Here is a 19,599-nt window from a genome sequence, read left to right on the forward strand (position 1 = left end):
AAAGGTGGGCACAACGTTGACAAAACGCCGGTTGTACTGCATCCGCCGCTTGGCCCGGCCAGTCTTCTTCTTCTTCTTCTCCTGTTTAGCCACCTTGGGAGTCTGGCCTCTCACTTTCCCAGCACGAGCCAGGGAACCATGGACTTTGCCTCCAAGCACGCGGCCAGTTACTTCTAGGGTAGCCAGGGCCTCCAGCCCACACTGGTTCAGGATAGCCCCATCCTCCAGGGGCGAGCCTCCCAGAAGCACCACCTGGTCCTCGGGGGCGATGCCCTCCAGCGACGCTACATGGGCCTTGATCTGCGTGACCGTCTCCTGGCCGGTCACCTCGAGTGTGTGTAACTCCTGGGCTCGGACGAAGAGCTGCATAATGGCGGCTGAAAGGTAGCGCCCGCTCCGGGTACGGCGAAGATGGAGCCGAGAAAGAGGAAGACGCGGGGGCGCGCACGTCCACACCTCCGCTGCGTTCTGCGTCACTCCTCAGTATATATATAAAGCACTCTTACAACTGAACAACAAAAACATAAACAACCTAATCAAAAAACAGGCAAAGGTTTTCTTGAATAGACACTTCTCAAATATATATATGTATAGCTATATAAATAATGTCCTATAAACTCATTATAAAAAACCCAACATTATTAGTCATTAAACTAAAAACCAAACCCACTACCAGCAAGTTGATTTGAAATCATACACCAAATTCAAACTCACTGCTATCAAGTTGATTCTGATTCATAGCAACCCTGTAGGGCAAGATAGAACTTCCTTAGTGGGTTTCTGAGACTGTAACTCTTTTTTCCCTACAAATCATTTTTATTAGGACAAAGTCCAGACATAATACTATTCAATAGCACAGTCATATCAAGCAGTGTTATACAATCGCTACCACAATCATTTTCAAAATATTTTATTCCTTCTTGATATCAGCTCCCTATTACTCACTCACTCCCCTACCTTCTCCCACAGGAACCCTTATTCTAGTTATTATCTCTCTAGATTCATCCAACTTGGGTTTCATATACTGAAAGCATAGAGACCTAGCAGAGAGTCAACAACACTACCAACAATAACAAAATACAGCAGAGATAAGCCACAACCGGAGAAAACAAAACCCAGCAAATATTAAAAATCAGATCAAGCTCAAAGTATATCTAAATGAGATAAAATTATAAAATTTTAGCCATTCAAGTCATATTTATCATTTTAATTTACTATAATCATCTCTCCAATACTCTGTTTAAAACCAAGTTATTGCCATCCCTCACTTATGTTCAGAGGGGAATTACTGGAGGCTTATTCCATGCATAGACATTTCAAATATATTTTGGGCTCCCACTGTCATCCAAAGCCTTCGGCAAACCACAGTTTCACAATTTAAGCTCTGATACCATTCCCTCCTTTGGGTTTAGACTATATCTTTTCCAGTCCTTGGATCACAGATGTTGTGTTTCTTGCATGTGGGTTTAATTGACCTTTCACTTACAGTCAATGTTCTTTCTGATAGCTAGGCACCATCCAATTTCAGTACCACACTTTGCTTCACCACAATTAATGAAAGTGTGTACCGAACAGGCCATGTCGTAAGAACTAATTGTTCTTGATTGGAACTAGGATTAAGCGCAAGCCCAAAATCCATTCCAAAACCTCTGTTTTCTATCTGCCTTAGAGATGGATGTCTTTGTTACTTTTTTTTTTTTTTTGCAACAGTTAAAAATATATTTATCTGCAAACAGGACGATTTATATCAATGACTCTAGGACTTCCTTTTCAGATTTAAAAAAAATAATTTTACTGGGGGGTCATACAACGCTTATCACAATCTATACATCCATCCATTGTGTCCAGCACATTTGCACATTTGTTGCCATCATCATTCTCAAAGCATTTGCTTTCTATTTGAGCCCTTGGTATCAGCTCCTCAGGCTTTGTTGTTTAATGATAGAGAATCTTATCAACCATCTCCCAGGAGCATAAGTTCCTTCTGTTTATAGTGTCATTAACTTAGTCCAGGGTAACCCATTTAAAACACACGACTGGAATAGAAAGCCTAGTGTTTCTCTTGAGGAACAGCTGGTAGTTTCAAACTGCTGACCTTGTCAGTAGCAGCCCAACGTGTAACCAACAAGCCACCAGTGCTCCTATGCTCTTAAGAACTAGCTATGTGGGATCAAACTGACAACAGCAACTTGAAACATTAGGTAGGACCCTTAGGGGGGAGTGAGTTTATATTAATGGGGGAAGTACAACTCAGAAAAGAAGAGTAAGGATTGCACAGCTCAAAGAATATAATCAGAGTCACTGCACTGTACATATAGAAACTGTTAAATTGGTGTATGTTTTGCTCTGTAAATTCTCAACAAGAACAACACTATGGTGAGTTACCACATCCTATCCACTAGGCTGGCTACAATAGCGATAAATCAGAAAATAACAAGTGTTAGTGAGATGAAGAGACAGAGAGATTTGTGTGACTATAAAATAGATGAACCCCTCTGGAAAACCTTGGTAGTTACTCAAAAAGTTAGACATAGAATTCCACTAGTTATATATCCAAGAGAATTGAAAACAGGTGTTCAAACAAAAATGTGTTCACATATGTTCATAATAGCTTTATTCAAAACAGTCCTAAAGTAGAAACAACCCAAATGTCCACCAATTGATCATGGATAAACAAAATGTGGTATAACTATACACTAATATTATTCAACTTTTAAAAAGAATAAAGTACTCACATAAGCTACCACATGTATGAATCTTGAAAACATACTAATTGAATGAAGTTAGTCACTAAAAGCCTATATAGTATGATTTCACTTTCTGGGAATGTACAGACAAAACACATTTATAGAGACACAACGCTAGTTTGTTGTTGCCATGGGCTGAGTAAAGTAGCTCTTACTGGATATTGGTTTCCTCTTTGTAGTACAGGAAATGCTCTGCAATTCGACGGAGCCGGTTGTTGCACACCATGGTGAATTTACACTGTGAAGCTGCCAAAGCCACTGGAATGAAATGGTTCAAGTGGTGAATTTTATGTTACCAGTGTGAATTTTCCATGGGGAAAAATCCCAATGATATGATGTGTTAGTTCTCGTACACTGGTAGTTGATTTTTTTGTACTATTTCCACATCAAATGCTTTTGATCAAAGCAGCAAAAGCTTAAGGAAAAAAACCTTTTTCCTCTTACTATAATTTAAAAATTATATTTTATCTGTTTATAAATATATACCTATCTAGAACTTTGAAAGAGTGATATATAGTGACCATTTTAAAACATACGAACTAGGTTTTAAAAGTCTTATATTTACTACTTCATCAAATGTGTAATACAAAAAATAAATCTCGACTAGTGAAATGACCACATACTTTGGTTTAGGGTATTATTTGAAGGATGCTGTAAGACCCTCTCCACCTCAATTGTTTGACAGCTATCTTTTTATGACTTTTTGTCTTGTCCTTGGCCCTGTGCTTTTACCAATAATACATCTTCCCTCAGTTATGTAAGTGTATATATGTCATATATGTGAGCCATTTATGTAATTAATTTTCTAGTAGTCATATTGATAAAATAAAGTGAAATTAATCTTAATATTTTTTCATATTTAAAATATCATTTAACATATAACCAACTGTTCTAAAAAGCTATTAATGAAATGTTTTATACTTTTTCAAATCTTCAAAACCCAATGTGCATTTATCTTATATCACATCTCAATTCAGACTAGCCACATTTAAGTGTTCAATAACCATATATGTCTAATGATTGCAAGAAAGTAGACTTAAATAGAATTACTTCATTATATCCAAAAGAGATATACTTGTTATTTCTGGAACTGGAATTAAAGCTTCTTTGTTTTGTCTTTTTGCAATAAAAACAATTGGTTTATCTTGTTAGTTAGTTGTGAACTTAAAGATCAAAGAGAAGCCTGTTTTACAATCAGTGAAGAAAACCTGGAATAAACACGTGTGAAATTTGTGAATAGAAGTGGAAGAGAAAGAACTGGAATTTTGGCTGAGGAGGTTTTCCTGTAGTAAATCTGGTGGCATAGTGGGTTATGTCATGAGCTGCTAACTGCAAGGTTGGCTGTTCAAAAACCACCAGCCACTCCACAGGACAGAAATGAGGCTTTCTACTCTTGGAAACCCCCAGAATTGTCCCAATGAGAGGTTTGTTTGTTTGTTTGCTTGTTTGTTTTTGATCTTATTATATGGGATAAACTTAAGGCGGTGGCAGATAACATGGTTTGGATGTACTCCTGATTAAGGAAAATGCCTAGTTCTGGACTATGTTTGAGATAAAGGTACACAGTTGGCTAAAGAAACTTTCTTTCCAGTTCCAACTCTCTTCTATCCCGAACCCTATTAGATAAAAACACTGCCATAGCAGCCCTATTGAGCAGGGTAGAACTGCCCCTGTGGGTTTCCAAGACTAACTCTTCATGGAAGTAGAAAACCTCATCTTTCTACTGGTGGAAAAGCTGGTGGTTTCGAACTGCTGAGCTTGTGGGTAGCAGCCCAACACATAACCACTATATCACCCTACTAGATGGATATTACAAAATGCATAGTGGCTAAGGACAAACATAAGGAACCCTGGTAATGCTGGGGGTTAGTGCTGTCTACAAAGCCAGCACTTCAAAATTACCAGCAGTTGCTTTGGAGAAAGATGAGACTGCTCTCATAAATATTTGTAGGCTTGGAAACCCAGGGTCTCTATGAGTTAGAATTGACTTGTTGGCAATGGGTTTGGTTATTGGTTGGTTTAAGAGCAAACATGACTATTAAACTGTGTTCTATGCTCCTGAACATCTTTTCATATTATTCTTTATATATCTTTATATCTCCTCCCTTACCTCCACAAAAGGAAAATGGATATAAAAAGATCAGAGAAGGTACATAGAAATAAGAAAGAAAGGAAATAAAGAGGAAGCCTGGAATAATGAAATGGTGGGGAAATGCATAAGTGATATACCAGTATGCTTCTCAACTACTTGCCATTGAGCCCATTCGGACCTGTGGCCACCCTGCAGAACATGGTAGAAATTGCCCCCGTGGCTTTCTGACAGATACTCTGTAGGAGAATAGAAAGCCTCACCTTTCTCCCACAGAACAACTGGTGGTTTCAAACTGCCAGCCTCATGCTTAGCAGCCCAAGGTGAATTATGCATGCTACCAGAGATCTTTATAACTTACAATATTGATCAAGTTTTGTTTTATTTTTTCCCCTCAAGAGATGGAAAATATAATGTAAAGCAGCGAGGGAAAGGTGACATAAAAAGTAAAGGGATTTAAAAAAAAAGGTAGAGGGATGCAACCAAGAGAAAATTATTGCTTTAACACTTTATTTAAAATTTCCTTGCCCCCAATAAAATGATTTTTAAAATAAATAAATAAAATTGCCTTGCTTGTTTTTTCCTAGCTGTGCCACTGCATACGTCCTACTGGCTGAGGAAGAAGCAACAACTATTGTAGACGCTGAGAGGCTATTTAAACAGGCCCTCAAGGCAGGAGTAACAATTTATAAGCGATCACAGCAGCGCAAGCACCAAAGTCCTCAGCATGCAGCACAACTGAGTAAGCAAATTTGAATTGATTTTTATACCTGTGTGTTAGCTGCTGCAGTTTGCTCTTTGCTACTTAGAAAGCAAAACCATTTTAAAAAATCCTTAGTACTTACAGTTTAGCTATATTTCATTGACAGTAACAACTCTATTCATAATATCTACAAACCAGCAAGACAGAAGCATGTATTAGTCAATTTTTAAGGATACTTGTAGAAGAGAACAGTTCTGCCCTGGTTGTTGAGAGGAGATGTACTGCTCTGAGATCTAATTTATTTTGTTAGATAACTGGGCTAGTCATTAGAGAAACAAAACTCAAAGTATGTTCAAGATTTAGGAGAGCCCTCTACTGATGATAAGTAGCTATTTCCCGTCAAGCACCAGTAAATGGACAGCATTTGGTTTACTCTAGACTGCATCTGCATAAAATGCCAGAGTGGCACTTTCACAACATATGACTCTTAAGATAGAATCCAACCTCATACTAGGTACTGGTTGTTTTTTTTCTCTTACTGATTTTTCTCCACAATGTCTTTGGGATCAGATGGGTCATAGCACAAAACTTTTCATTCGTAGGACTAATCTCCCAGCTATGGTTAAAGCACTTGTACTAAAGTTGTTAGACTCAGCAGTGCTGCTGCTTCCTGCTATTTTTGTGGCTAGAGGGCTTTTGTTTTATGACTCTGGCAGGCAGTGGAGATCTGAGTTATCTAGTGTTGCTATAACAGAAATGCTACACGTAGGTGTTTTAACAAACAAATTTATTTCCTCACAGTTTAGCAGGAGAGAAGTCTACGTTTAGGATCCTGGCTCTAGTGAAAGGTTTTCTCTCTGTGTAGGCTCTGGAGGAAGATTCTCGTCTCCTCAGCTTCAGCTTCCTACTTCTTTGGAGAGCTCCATGTGCCCTGGCATCTGTCTTACCCAATCTCTGTCCTGCCTACTTGCTTAATCTCTTTTATATCTCAAAAGAGATAAACTTGACAGACTGCGTTGGTCCAGATCTACTAGAGAAACAAATTCATAGACACTCATATGTGTGTAATAGAGAACATTATATCAGAGTAGCTGTATATTAAGAAAACATCCCAGCCCAGTCCAATCAAGTCTATAAGTCTGAGATTAGTCCATATGTCTGATTCAGTCTGTAATTTCCTCTTTAGACTCACACAATACATGCAATGACACCGAATGTAGGAAGATCACAGGCCCAGTGGGTAGAAAGTCTTGTGGATCCAGTGGCAGTAAAGCATCTCAGCACTGGTGTGGGTCTCCACATGGCTCCTGCAGTTCCAGGGCTCTGGCTGCATCAGTGTAGCTCCATGTGGCTTGTCAACAGGAATGTCTCGCAGGGAGTGAAGCATGTATCTGGCCTCCAGTGAGCTATTTATCTCTGTTTGTGCCTCCCAAATGAGCTCAGCAAGCTGCGACCTGATTGACAGACTAGACCCCACATTAACTCTGCCTCATTAACATAATCAAAGTCATTATCAAACAGGATTATAACCATAGGCATAGAGGTTAGAATTTACAACATATATTTTGGGGGGAATATAATTCAACCCATAACATCCCACCCTTTCCCCCCTCCCCCAATTCATGTCCTTGCCACATGCAAAACACATTTACCCCATCATACTATTGCCAAATCTTAAGTCAACTCCAGGTCCAAAAAATCTCATCTTCTGAATCATCTAAATTCAAAATAGGAGAGACTTTAGCCATAATCCATCTGTAGCAAAATTTTTCCTCACCTGTGAATCTAGACTAAAGCTATGTTTTGAAAATACAATGGTAAAATAGACATGAGATATATATTTCCATAACAAATGGAGAAACAGGGTGAGGTGGCTAGAGAAGGGATAACAGGCATTAAGCAAGTCCAAAACCCAAGAGAACAAATGGCATTAGTCCTCAATATTTTTAAATTATCCTGTGTTCTCAGTGATCCACTGGACTATGGCCATGCCTTGTAAACTCTCGGTGTTGATCATGCCCTCTAGATTCTGGATGGAACCCGTTAGCCTTGAGTTTCAGCTCTGCTTTCTAGGCCCACTAGGATAACAAGTCTGCTGTTTCTGCTTTGGGAGTCTCTTTTATGAGGTGGATCATAATACACTATGGATAATACATTTCTGCTTTGGGAGACTCTTTTATACGAGGTGGATCATAATACACTATGGAAGAATGAGAATTACAAAACATTTTAATTGTGCTGATGTGGAACCTTGTACATGCCTCAAAAGGCAGTACTTGGTCTCAAATCAGGGAGCTGTGTGCCAAGGTTGTGTTTTGTCACCATATTTATTTGATGTGTAAACTGAGCAAATAATATGAGAAGCTGGACTAGCTGTAGAATAAAGTGGCATCAAGATTAGAGGAAGGCTTATTAACAACCTATGATATACAGATAGCATAACCTTGCCTCTTGCCCCTGTGGGTTTCCAAAACTATAAGCCTTAATTTAAGGAGAAAGCCTCATCTTTCTTCCATGGAGCAGCTGGTTGTTTCGAATTGCTGACTTTGTAGTTGCAGTCCAACTTGTAACCCACTGCTTCCACCATGGCTCCTAATTAATGTATGCAATAGAGGTTTTTTATTGTTGTTGTTTTGTTTCACAGATGCAGTTTAATTAGTTCCAGATGGAAAAATTATATATACATGCAGATCTGTGTTATAATTAATATGAACAGGTTTTCATTTTGTTAAGCATAGGGTAGCTATCATCAACATTTATGTATATAGTAGGTTTCATTATTTCATGTTATAACCCACAACTGTGTGTGTGTATGATTTTGCAATGTGGAACTATTTAAACTGCATCTGCAAAAAGTAAATCATGCCATTTACCATTGTATAATTTCAATTATGGTTATGAAATAGTTACAAAAACATTTGTTGTTTAAAGAAGTAGTTTCATAATTTGTTAGTTGCTGTTAAAAATTGTGTTAGCTGTGGAAATTTGTTTTCCAGTTAAAACAGTAGAGAATATTAAAATAATAGATTGTTTATGCAAAAATGATGACATTACTTTTTCTTATTAATGTATGCACTTACGGTCAAGTATACATGAAACTTTATGTGTAAATTTGTCAATTAAACATGAATACTTTTATGTATTCTCAGATGATTTACTTGTAGAGATAAGACTATTTACTATATTTATATATATAAAACATTTTAATAAAGAAAATTTCAAATATGCACAAAAGTAGAATGAACAGTATAATGAATCCCCATTGAACAGTCATCAATCCAAATTCAAGAATCCTCAATAATCTGTCATTCTGACACAACTTACTATTAATTGAACTTTGCTGGGTAAGCAAAAATAAAAGTGAATGTTATGTTAATGGGATAGCAGATCATAATGCAAAATCTATAATTATGTGAATTTTCCTTTTTTTTAACCAGGAAGAGATGCCAATGTACTACTATACATTAAAAGAAGGTTGGCAATGTGTGCAAGAAGATTAGGTAGAATAAGAGAAGCAGTAAAAATAATGAGAGATGTAAGTAAATTTGATGACTATATTTATTCCTCCAAGAAATAAAAATTTAGTTTAAGTTGCCAGTTATTTTCATGCAGAATTACTGCTTTTTAACTGTTTAGTTTTTATAAGGTGTATGTGGGTATGTATATACACAATAAACATGTATACACATTTTTTTCATAAACACATTTCTAAGGATTGGGTATCCACAATTTTGTTAAGAAAAAAAGACTAATGAATCTGATTCAATTCTATTAAGTTTGAATTTTATTATTTTTTCTTTTAATGCACAGTTGATGAAAGAATTTCCTCCTTTTACCATGTTGAACATCCATGAGAATCTCTTAGAATCCCTTTTAGAGCTGCAGGCCTACGCAGATGTTCAGGCAGTTCTAGCAAAATATGATGGTGAGTGATACTTTTCTTGGTTGGTAGCATAGTTAAAGTTAAAAAAAAATTGTAATCATAAATGTGGTCTTGTTGTAGTATTTTCTGAATTTTCTCCTTCTATTCTTATCAATATTTAGTATGCATGGCTGCAAACCAAAAACTGAACGCACTGTCATTGATTTCATTCTGACTCGTAGTGACCTTATATAGGCTTTCCAAGTCTAAATCTTTACAGGCGCATATAGCCTCATCTTTTTCTTATGTAATGGCTGGTAGGTTTGAATAGGACTTTTCAGTAGCAAAAATCTACAAACCTATGGTTCTGGCAAAGAATATTAAAAGTACCATGGACTTCCAAAAGAACCAACAAATCTGTCTTGGAAGAAGTACAACAAGAATGTTACTTAGAGCTGTGCACGGGGCATGGTGTCAGAGAAGCACCTGCAGCCTGAGCTCTGTGTAGTCAGCACGCCCAGCGGTGGCTTCTCCCCAGAGACTCCTTGCACTTCTTCAGCTCAAAGCAAGGGCCGACCTAACTTAAGCTCTCCAGAGATGACCAATCAGCCGGACTACAACCTGGAGAAAATGGAGAACAAAGAACCACCCACCTTAGCCAAGCTTTCCAATTACCTCTCAGTCCTTCAAGGTTTCATGAAGGCCTTGGTCCTAGTCATGCAGGTGGAAGAGCAGGCCAGCAAAGAAACCAGCAGCAAGAAATAGCCTCAGTGATGACTGCAAATAAATTTGAAAATTATGGAAGTTTCCCACAAACTTTTTGAAGCTCCCTTGTATATACATCACACATCTTTTGCCTGTTCAGTTATTTACAGGTTTAAGCCTTAGTGACAGCAATTAAAAGAATCTGTTTGCAAGCTAACATTCCATGATCCATATAGTTTGTTTCATCACCCCTACCCTCCACCTCCACTTTCTCTGTACCGACCCTAGTAACCACTAATAAACTTTGATATCTACTTAATACTACTAATAAAAAAAGAATGCTACTTAGAAGTAAGAATGGCAAGACTCTGTCTCACATTCTTTGGACATGTTACAAGGAGAGACTATTCCCTGGAAAAGGACATCATGGTTGATAAAGCACAGAAACAGGAAAAGGGGAATATCCTTACAAGATGGATTGACACAGTGGCTGCAACAATGGGCTCAAACAGGAACAATTGTGAGGATGGCACAGGACTTGAGCAAAAATGTTTTGTTCTGCTGTACATGGGCCACTGAGTTAGAACTGACTCGATGGCACCTAACAATAACAATGGCTAACAGTAATTCATAAGAAATATTTTTATAATGATTTATAGTTCATTATTTCATTTATCCTTATAATAATCTTGTGGTTAGTATTACAAGAATTTTAACTATTTTTAGACACTAAATAAGGAAACTTAAGTTCTAGAAAGTTAAGTGATTAAGATCTCTCAGCCAGTAAGTAGAAAGCTTGACCTTAAACACAAGAATTCTATTCCTTTGTTCACTAGTCTTTTCATTTCAAGAATTCAATTATATTGCCTACTTTTATTAGTGTACCAATTTACCACAAACTTATTGGGAGAATTTTCAGAAAGTATAACCTTTCTACTTCTGTTGGTTATCTGTGAAGCATCCAGCTGAACACATTCAAATAAGTATAATGTTTCTGCTCATATCTTTCACTATACCAGAACACATATGTCAGTTATTCACACTTATCTTATTGTGAGTTCCTATTCATTAACTTGGGAATCTCTATGACTTGGAAAGTTTGAAATGTGTTGTAGTTGGAAAGAGAACTTTATTTCTTTTAAACATCTGGAATTCTGAGGAAGTGCTTCAGAATAATGTAGGCTTGTAAAAAAATTGTGAGAAATTCTTTCCATATGTAATTTACTGGTTTTGTGGCCTACTTATGACACGTATGATGAAGAAGTATGCCATGAAAATAGCAGAAGACCTGATTAATTAAAAATTAAATTAAATTATACTAACAACATAGATATGCTTCTCTGTTTCTAGCAGAGCTTTGAACTGGTCCTTCCCAGTTTAGTCCTGGCCAACATAGTCAAACCTGAACAGACCTGGAATTTTACAATATGAGTGAACTAGAACTGCAATGGAGAAAATTATGGATTTGCATCCTACTAGAAACTTAATCCTGTTCTTAGAAAATAAGAGCAGCATGTACCTTGTACAGCAACTAAATCTCTTGAACAACAGAGTCAAAAACAATGGTGCTCCACTCAAACTGATGACACTGAGTGTGTTAGTCTGGGTACATTAGAGAAACAAATCTACAGAAACTCATATGTATAAGAGAGAGTTTTATATAAAGGGTAAGTGCACATCAAGAAAACATCCCAACTCAGTGCTGCCCAAGCTCACAAGTCCAATATTAATCCATATGTCCAACACCAATCCACAAAGTCCTCCTCCATCCCACAAAACACATGCAATGATGCCGACTACAGGAGGAAAGCCATATCAGTGAAACATTTCAGTGCTGGCAGGGGTCTCCACAAGGCTGCCCCAGCACCTAGCACTGCATCAGGGTAGGTCCATGTGGCTTCTCCCTAGAAATGTCTTGCAGGAAGTGAGCCTTGCCAGCTGAAGCAGGGAACTGGCTAAGGCAGCTGCACCCTGGTCCGACCATCAGAAAGCAAGAGACCCAAGAACTGGCCAAGCGAGGTTCACGAGCCATTTAGCTCTCTGCCCTTTAATTAACCCCACATGCCTTTATTAGCCAGGTTGGCACAATAAACTTTAACTAACTCAGTGAGTGTGTTCTGATTTTGCTGTGTTGGCATGACAACTATGAAGTACTGGTTCAAAGCCCTGATTTTCAATTCTTTTGATGAGTTCCATGTTTTTTACCATTCTAGAATTCTAAAGAAACTGGAAGCAAATGTATTTGTTAATAGCTCTGGACTCTATAATTTCAAGAGATTTCTCCATTCATGCTCTTCTGATGGCATTATTTGGAACATTCTTTAACTAATTTATGTAATTTCTAGTCTCACTTAAAGAATATATAGGAATATGAAAATCACTTATAATTTATCAAGGGGTCATGAGAGTGGAAGGGGAGGGGGGCGGGAAGAGCTGATACCAAGGACTCAAATAGAAAGTAAATATTTAGAAAATAATAATGGCAACATAAATACAAATATGCTTGATACAATTGATGTATGGATTATTTTAAGAGCTGTAAGAGCCCCCAGTAAAATGTTCTTTTAAAAAATAAAATAAAAACAAAAAGAATATACAGAAAACAAAGGAAAAAGAAAAATCATCTTTGGTTATATAGCACCTGGATTTAACTATTTTTGCACATTTTTAGTTTTTCTTCCTGATAGTTTTTCCTATGTGAATGATGTATTTTTGTTTTGTTTTTTTTAAATTATTTTATTGGGGGCTCATACAACTCTTATCACAATCCATATGTACATACATCCATTGTGTCAAGCATCATTCTCAAAACATTTCTTTCTACTTAAGCTCATGGTATCAGGAGCTCATTTTTACCCTCACTCTTCCTCCCTCATGAACCCTTGATAATTTATAAATTATTATTTTTTCATGTTTTACATTGTCCAATGTCTCCTTTCACCCACTTTTCTGTTGTCCGTCCCCCAGGGAAGGGGTTATAGGTAGATCATTGTGATCGGTTTCCCCTTTCTCCCCAACCTTCCCCTTACCCTCCTGATATTTCTACTCTCATTATTGGTCCTGAGGGGTTTACTTGTCCAGGATTCCCTGTGTTTCCAGCTCTGATCTGTACCAGTGTACATCCTCTGGTCTAGCCGGATTTGTAAGGTAGAATTGGGGTCATGATAATGGGTCGGGGGAGGAAGTATTAAAGAACTAAAGGAAAGTTGTATGTTTCATCGGTGCTATACTGCACCCTGACTGACTCATCTCCTCCTGGCGACCTTTCTGTAAGGGGATGTCCAGTTGCCTACAGATAGCTTTGGTTCTCCACTCTGCACTCTCCCTCATTCACAATGTTATGATTTTTTGTTCTTTGATCCCTGATACCTGATCCCATCGACACCTGATGATCACACAGGCTGGTGTGCTTTTTCCATGTGGGCTTTGTTGCTTCTCAGCTAGATGGCTGCTTGTTTATCTTCAACCCTTTAAGACCTATACTATATCTTTTGATAGCTGGGCACCATCAGCTTTCTTCACCACATGTGCTTATGCACCCGCTTTGTCTTCAGCAATCATGTCAGGAAAGTGAGCACCTTGGAATGCCAGTTTAATAGAAGAAAGTGTTCTTGCGTTGAGAGAGTGCTTGAGTGGAGACACAATGTCCAGACTGATATATATGTTTTAACATAGTTGTAATTATATTATGCCTTTTTTCCTGAATAATATTATTATAAATAGATAATTTTAAACATTTGATGAGTACTTTTCAACATTTTATTGAGGACTTTCAGGAACATTATTTAATTTAATCTTAAGAATAACTGCTAGGAAAGTACCATTACATAGTTTGAGAAAGGGAAACTTACAAAAGCTCTTACTAGTTCAACTATACATAGCTAGTAAGAAGTGGAGTCAAGATTTAAACTTAACGTCTTCCAACTACTTGTTCAGATATATAGTCTTTTACATCTGTTCAACTTGTGCTACCAATTCTTAAAATTGTTTTTATATATTTTATGATGATTCTTACCTAAGTTGAAAATTATTATTTCAGATATAAGCCTTCCCAAGTCAGCAGCTATCTGTTATACAGCAGCACTGTTGAAGACAAGAACTGTTTCAGATAAGTAAGTAGTTATGAGCAAAACCAAATCCGAACCCAGGGCAATTAAGTCAATTCTTACTCTTAGTGACCCTACAGGGCAGAGTAGAAATGCCCCACAGTATTTCCAAGTGTGTAATCCTTTCAGAAGCAGACGGCTATACCTTGCTTTCACAGATTGACTGGTGAGTTTGAGTCACTAACCTTTAGGTTAGCAGCCAAGTGGTAACCGCTGCTACACAGCGGCTCCTTAAATAGTGGTGAAAACTATAAGAATTTGGAGAGACTGTGAAACACAATATCATCTTCTTCTTCTACTGAGTTTCAAAATGTTCTTTCCGCTCCTTCAAAACTAAACCAAACTCACCATCAAGTCTACAGTGACAATGTAGGACGGTAGAATTGTCCCTGTGCATTTCCTAGACTGTTAACTCGCTAGCTTCATCTTTCTCTCATGGAGCAACTGGTGGTTTCAAACTGCTCACTTTGTAGCTAGCCGCCGACCTGTAGTATTAAATTAAAAGTGGCATGGGGGAGTGGGGTGCCAGCCCCCACCTGCTGCTAGAACTCACTGGTTCAGTAATACTACTTCTGGGTTCAGTAATGCACAATTGTACGGTTGAGATATATAAGTATTATATAAAAGTCATCGAGAACATGAGAGATACAATAATGCAGTCAGACACATTACATGGTATCATTGCTCACCTCAGCCCAGCCCACGTGGAGAGAGGGGGAAGGGAAGGAGGGCAAGGGAACAAGGGAGAGGGGGAAGAGAGGGGAGCGACCAGGGAGAGAGGTCAGAGAGATCAGAGAGTCAGAGAGCTCTATATTGCTGACTCACGCCTATATACCTTTTGGGGGCATGCCAGCCCACTAATTAAAGGTAGAGACATACATCACAGGGAGGGGCTGCACTATAGGTTACATAGCAATGAGGGGGTGGTCTAGGAGATGGTCTCTGGGTCTCCATAGGAACCATTATCAGTAGGGTGAAAACTCCGCCTACAGGAGCCTGTCCATTGTCCCCAGAGGCAGGGAGCAGGCCCACCCCTGTGGTGGGATGAGACAGCAGTCTGGCAATTGATTGCCCTCAGGGGAGGGAATACCTGTGCATCTGACCTCCCCCCACACCAACCTGTACCCACTGACCCACCATGGCTCCTCTTTTCTCCCCTACTTCTTGATGTTTTGGGGACTTTGAAGATTCTTCCTTTGTATGATGGAAAAGATAGGTTTTTAGAACTAAGTAAACCTGGGTTCAAATTCAAACCTGGGTTCAAATTCAAACCCTATCAATAAGATTTGAGGCAAGTTAATCAGTTTGAATCTCTTCTTGATCTGTGAAATGGAAGTAATAATAATAACCACATTGAAAGGTGGTTGTATGAGAATTAATGAGAATTAAGTGCCTAAAAGGATGCCTAGATGATACAACAGTAAATAGTAGTAGCTATAATGGTGAGGTAGACTTCATGTTTTCTGTTCTTAGAGTGTAACGGAATTGTTCTGCTTTCCATGTGTTTTTGACTGCTCTTAATGGATTTTTCTTTAGTTCATGGATCAGATATTCAACAACCAATCACATAGCAACCATTTTTTTTCACCTTGTTAATTACTCTGGCTTGGTACAAATTGAAATAGAATAGTCATGGTCTATTTTCTCTTAGATGATAAGAATATACTGTATGTCATAATATTCTCTAGATGTCTTGGTGTGACACATTTCCATTCTTATTACTGTCCTAAAGTTTGTCTTCAAATGGCTTCTGAAGGCTTTCTTCATTTAAGTTTGAAGATTTCCATTCCTTTATTTTGTTTTGCTTTATATGTTGAATCAGAAAACATTGCTTTCATTTTTAATCATCATCTGGCTTTGTTTTTGGTCATTTCCAGAAACCACTTTTATTCTGGGAGCTGCCTTATGATTCAAGTCCATAAGTTTTTGTATATTCATTTCTTCATTCTGTGGTTTTCTTACAGATTCTCTCCAGAAACAGCCTCCAGAAGAGGGTTAAGCACAGCAGAAATTAATGCCGTGGAAGCAATTCACAGAGCTGTGGAATTTAACCCTCATGTTCCAAAAGTGAGAACATTTTCAATGAAAATACTACACTTATTTAAGCTTGCCAAATGGTTGACAGTGTTTAAACCACAATTTGAGTCTCATATTTGGGGTCAGAATTGTTTGGGCCTGCTCTATTTTGATGCTTATAATTCACTCAGAGGATGTTAACAGAAAGGTAGGTAGGACCATGCTTCACTTTAGGATTTGTCACTGCTGTCAAAATAGAAGTTGAACTGTGTTCACCTAGCAGTTTCCACTCTGATAGTTTTCAAGGAAAAATAACTAAATAACTTGGTCTTCATAAAATATTATGTTTCAAATCATTAAATAAAATTTTTGGTTATTATAAAGCTTTTTCTAAGCATATTACTGGTTTTGAACTAGGACTGAGTAGACAAAGAATGAAGACAAATACATTAAAATAATCAATGATAGACAGATGTGGAAGTTCCCAGAAAAACTGGATATTTATTTAGTCCCTCATAAAACTGTGTACTCGTCTCATTTTTCTTTATATTGTGCTGCTTAAAGACATACAAGACTGTTGGCTAATCTTGGTCTGTTATCACCCAAGATTAAGTTTTACATTTTAAATCAATAACTATTCAAGAATAGTTCCTTGTAGGACAAAATGCACTTATAGCTGTTGATCTACTGTAGTTCTGTGTGTTAATGAAATTTGGAAGCTAATAAACATTAAAGAAATTAATCTCCGAAAGGTCTTCTCCAAGAAGACACTTGGGATCATAGTCAAAGATTGATAGTCACTAAATATTTATTCCATTCATTTAGTAAGTTACACTAATTGATACATTTAAATAAAATGTTGATTATGAATCCTAATATATATGCAGAAAAAGTATGCAAAATAAAATGTGCTTCTTAGTGATTTATAATAATAAAGCAAATTCTTGGGAACTACCATTTAGGTCAAGAAACCTAGAAGTTCTGCCTGCCTGCCCTCTCCCAATCACAACGTATTTCCTCATGACCCAAGGGAACCACTCTTCAACATTATTATTGTTGGGTTTTTTTTTCTTTTCATCATTTCTGGCCTATCCTTTGCCTTTATTACTGGCTTTATAGAATAAGGAATGATCCCTCTTTTTTTATTCCTTCAAATAATTTGTATGAAATTACATTGATTTCTTAAATTGCTAGCACAATTTGATGTAAAGCTATTTGGGTCTAGATGTATTTTAATTTAGTGTTGGTTTTGTGTATTATTATTAAATAATGTTAATTAACCATCCCATAATTATTCAGCTTTTTTGTTTCTACTTTCAGTTTGGTAAGTTATATTTTTCTAGGGATTTTTGTGTTTCATAAAAATTTTCAAATTTGTTGACAAAGTTTTTAGAAGATCTTTTTTATGTTTGCAGATTAATTATAATATCATAATTTAAATTATTAACATGTTACTGCTTTTACCTTGACCAGATTCACCAAGGTTTTGTGAATTTTATCAATTTTTAAAAGAAATAATCTTTGACTTTGCTGATCTTCTCTTACCCGTTTTCTGGTTCATTAATTTTGCTTTTTATTTTCTTTATTGAAGTTCTAGTTTATTTTGTTATTTTTATTTCCTGTGTCTTTTTACTTAGGTAAGAAGTATATATTAATTTTCAACCTTTGTTTTTAATATTGTCTATAAACTTTTAATTAATCCTATAGCAATATTTTAAATATAATTTTGTTAAAAATGCTTTCTGATTTCTATTATATCTTTAGATGCATACCATATTTGCATAAATAAGACACATTATACCTTATATCCAGCCCCTTCATGTAATCTCTTCTGATATGAATTTTGCATGTTATATGTGTGTTTATTATTTTTGTGAGTGTGTTATATTGAAAAATAATTACCGGTATTTCATTTAGAAGTACACTTCTTTATTTCTAATGTATAAGGATTATTAGCAATTCCTGGCTTTAATGCTTTGTGCTTAGAAAACATATTCCTTTAAAAGATCTTTGAATTCTTGAATTTTTATCTTCCCTATCTTCTATGATATTAATAGTTTCTACTTCTCTTTCAAGATTTTTTTAGTATCTAGCCTTTCAGGCTCCCAATATAACTCTGGGTGTCTTACCAGGCTCTCTTACCTCATCCTTGACAAGCTTTGCACTCCAAACTTTTGTCTTCTATCTTACTTTAAAAAAAAATAAATTTAAAGCAGTAATTTTAAAGTATTTCTCTGATAATTCCAGTATTTGGAACTCCTGTGTATCTATTTCTATTAATGTTTTTTCTGTTGCATCTTGTTCATATTGTGTTATTTTCGTAGGCACAGTTTTCTTTGTCTATGAGTTATAAATTGTATTTGAAAAATTGTGGAAGTATTTTGAAGCTTTGAATAATATTATCTTACCCTAGAGAGGATTTCCTTTCCTTTTAAATGCACTAACAGGCCAGGATGACTTTGATTTAGTTTTAAGGATTGATAGTTTCTGGGCCACCCGGTGGCTTAAAAATTGAGTCCATGAAAATACTTTTATTTCTGGCTTAATCTTATTCTAGGATGTAGCCTTTCATGGTTTCAGTACAACCCTAGGTTTTCTTTACCAGGTAGGACCCTCAGCCTTGAGCTATAGTAATTCCTTACCCTCTTGTTATTTCTTCAATGTATTATATATTTTTAAAATATTCTCTTCTATTTTACTAGTTGCCCTCAATGAAGCAAATGTCTGTAAATACTTTCTTTTTTAAAATTTTCTGATTTTTTTCTTGTTGTTAAGGATATACATAGTAGAATATATACCAATTCGACCATCTTTTCCTCATGCATTTCAATGGCATTGATGACACTGTTTGAGTTGTGCAGCCATCCTCACCCTATGTGTCTGAGCTGTTTCTCACTTACTAACGCACTGTCCATGACTTTCTTACCTGAGTCTGCCAGTTGCTGTTATCAATTTGATCTCATATCTTACAAGGTATATCTTATAAGAGCACAGTGTTCAAGACAGACATTCTCTTTACTAGTTACACTATTGTTTGACTTTCAGAATATTTTAGGGGATATTTTTAGTTTACTATTAAAAAATTATCTCAGGATATTAGTTTTGGCATTTCATTTAGCTAGATTCCCTGTATTTCCAGTTCCTATCTGTACCAGTATACATCCTCTGGTCTAGCCAGACTTGCTTGCAAGGTAGAATTCGTGTCATGATAGTGGGAACGGGGAGGAAACACTTAGGAACTAGAGGAAATGTGGCGAAGAAAGATGATGGTGCCCGCTTATCAAAAAGTATAGCGTCTGGGGTCTTAAAGGCTTGAAGGTAATCAAGCGGCCATCAAGCTCAGAAGCAACAAAGCCCACATGGAAGAAGCA

General features: G+C 36.8%; 1 protein-coding gene across 4 annotated transcripts in view; it reads left to right on the top strand.

The window, feature by feature from the left end:
• The window catches only part of ST7L (suppression of tumorigenicity 7 like), a 156,627-nt gene that overhangs the window by 44,041 nt on the left and 92,987 nt on the right, over nucleotides 1-19,599 (top strand). For all 4 annotated transcript variants that reach the window (XM_004699174.2, XM_045291855.1, XM_045291856.1 and 1 more), the window contains exons 7-11: nucleotides 5,424-5,578; nucleotides 8,977-9,074; nucleotides 9,350-9,464; nucleotides 14,146-14,218; nucleotides 16,177-16,279. In XM_004699174.2, the coding sequence (XP_004699231.2) occupies nucleotides 5,424-5,578; nucleotides 8,977-9,074; nucleotides 9,350-9,464; nucleotides 14,146-14,218; nucleotides 16,177-16,279 (544 nt within the window). The remainder of the gene's footprint in view (nucleotides 1-5,423; nucleotides 5,579-8,976; nucleotides 9,075-9,349; nucleotides 9,465-14,145; nucleotides 14,219-16,176; nucleotides 16,280-19,599) is intronic.

This window comes from Echinops telfairi, unplaced genomic scaffold, assembly GCF_000313985.2.
Source record: "Echinops telfairi isolate 266 unplaced genomic scaffold, ASM31398v2 ScPeMD7_443;HRSCAF=831, whole genome shotgun sequence".
Taxonomy (NCBI): domain Eukaryota; kingdom Metazoa; phylum Chordata; class Mammalia; order Afrosoricida; family Tenrecidae; genus Echinops; species Echinops telfairi.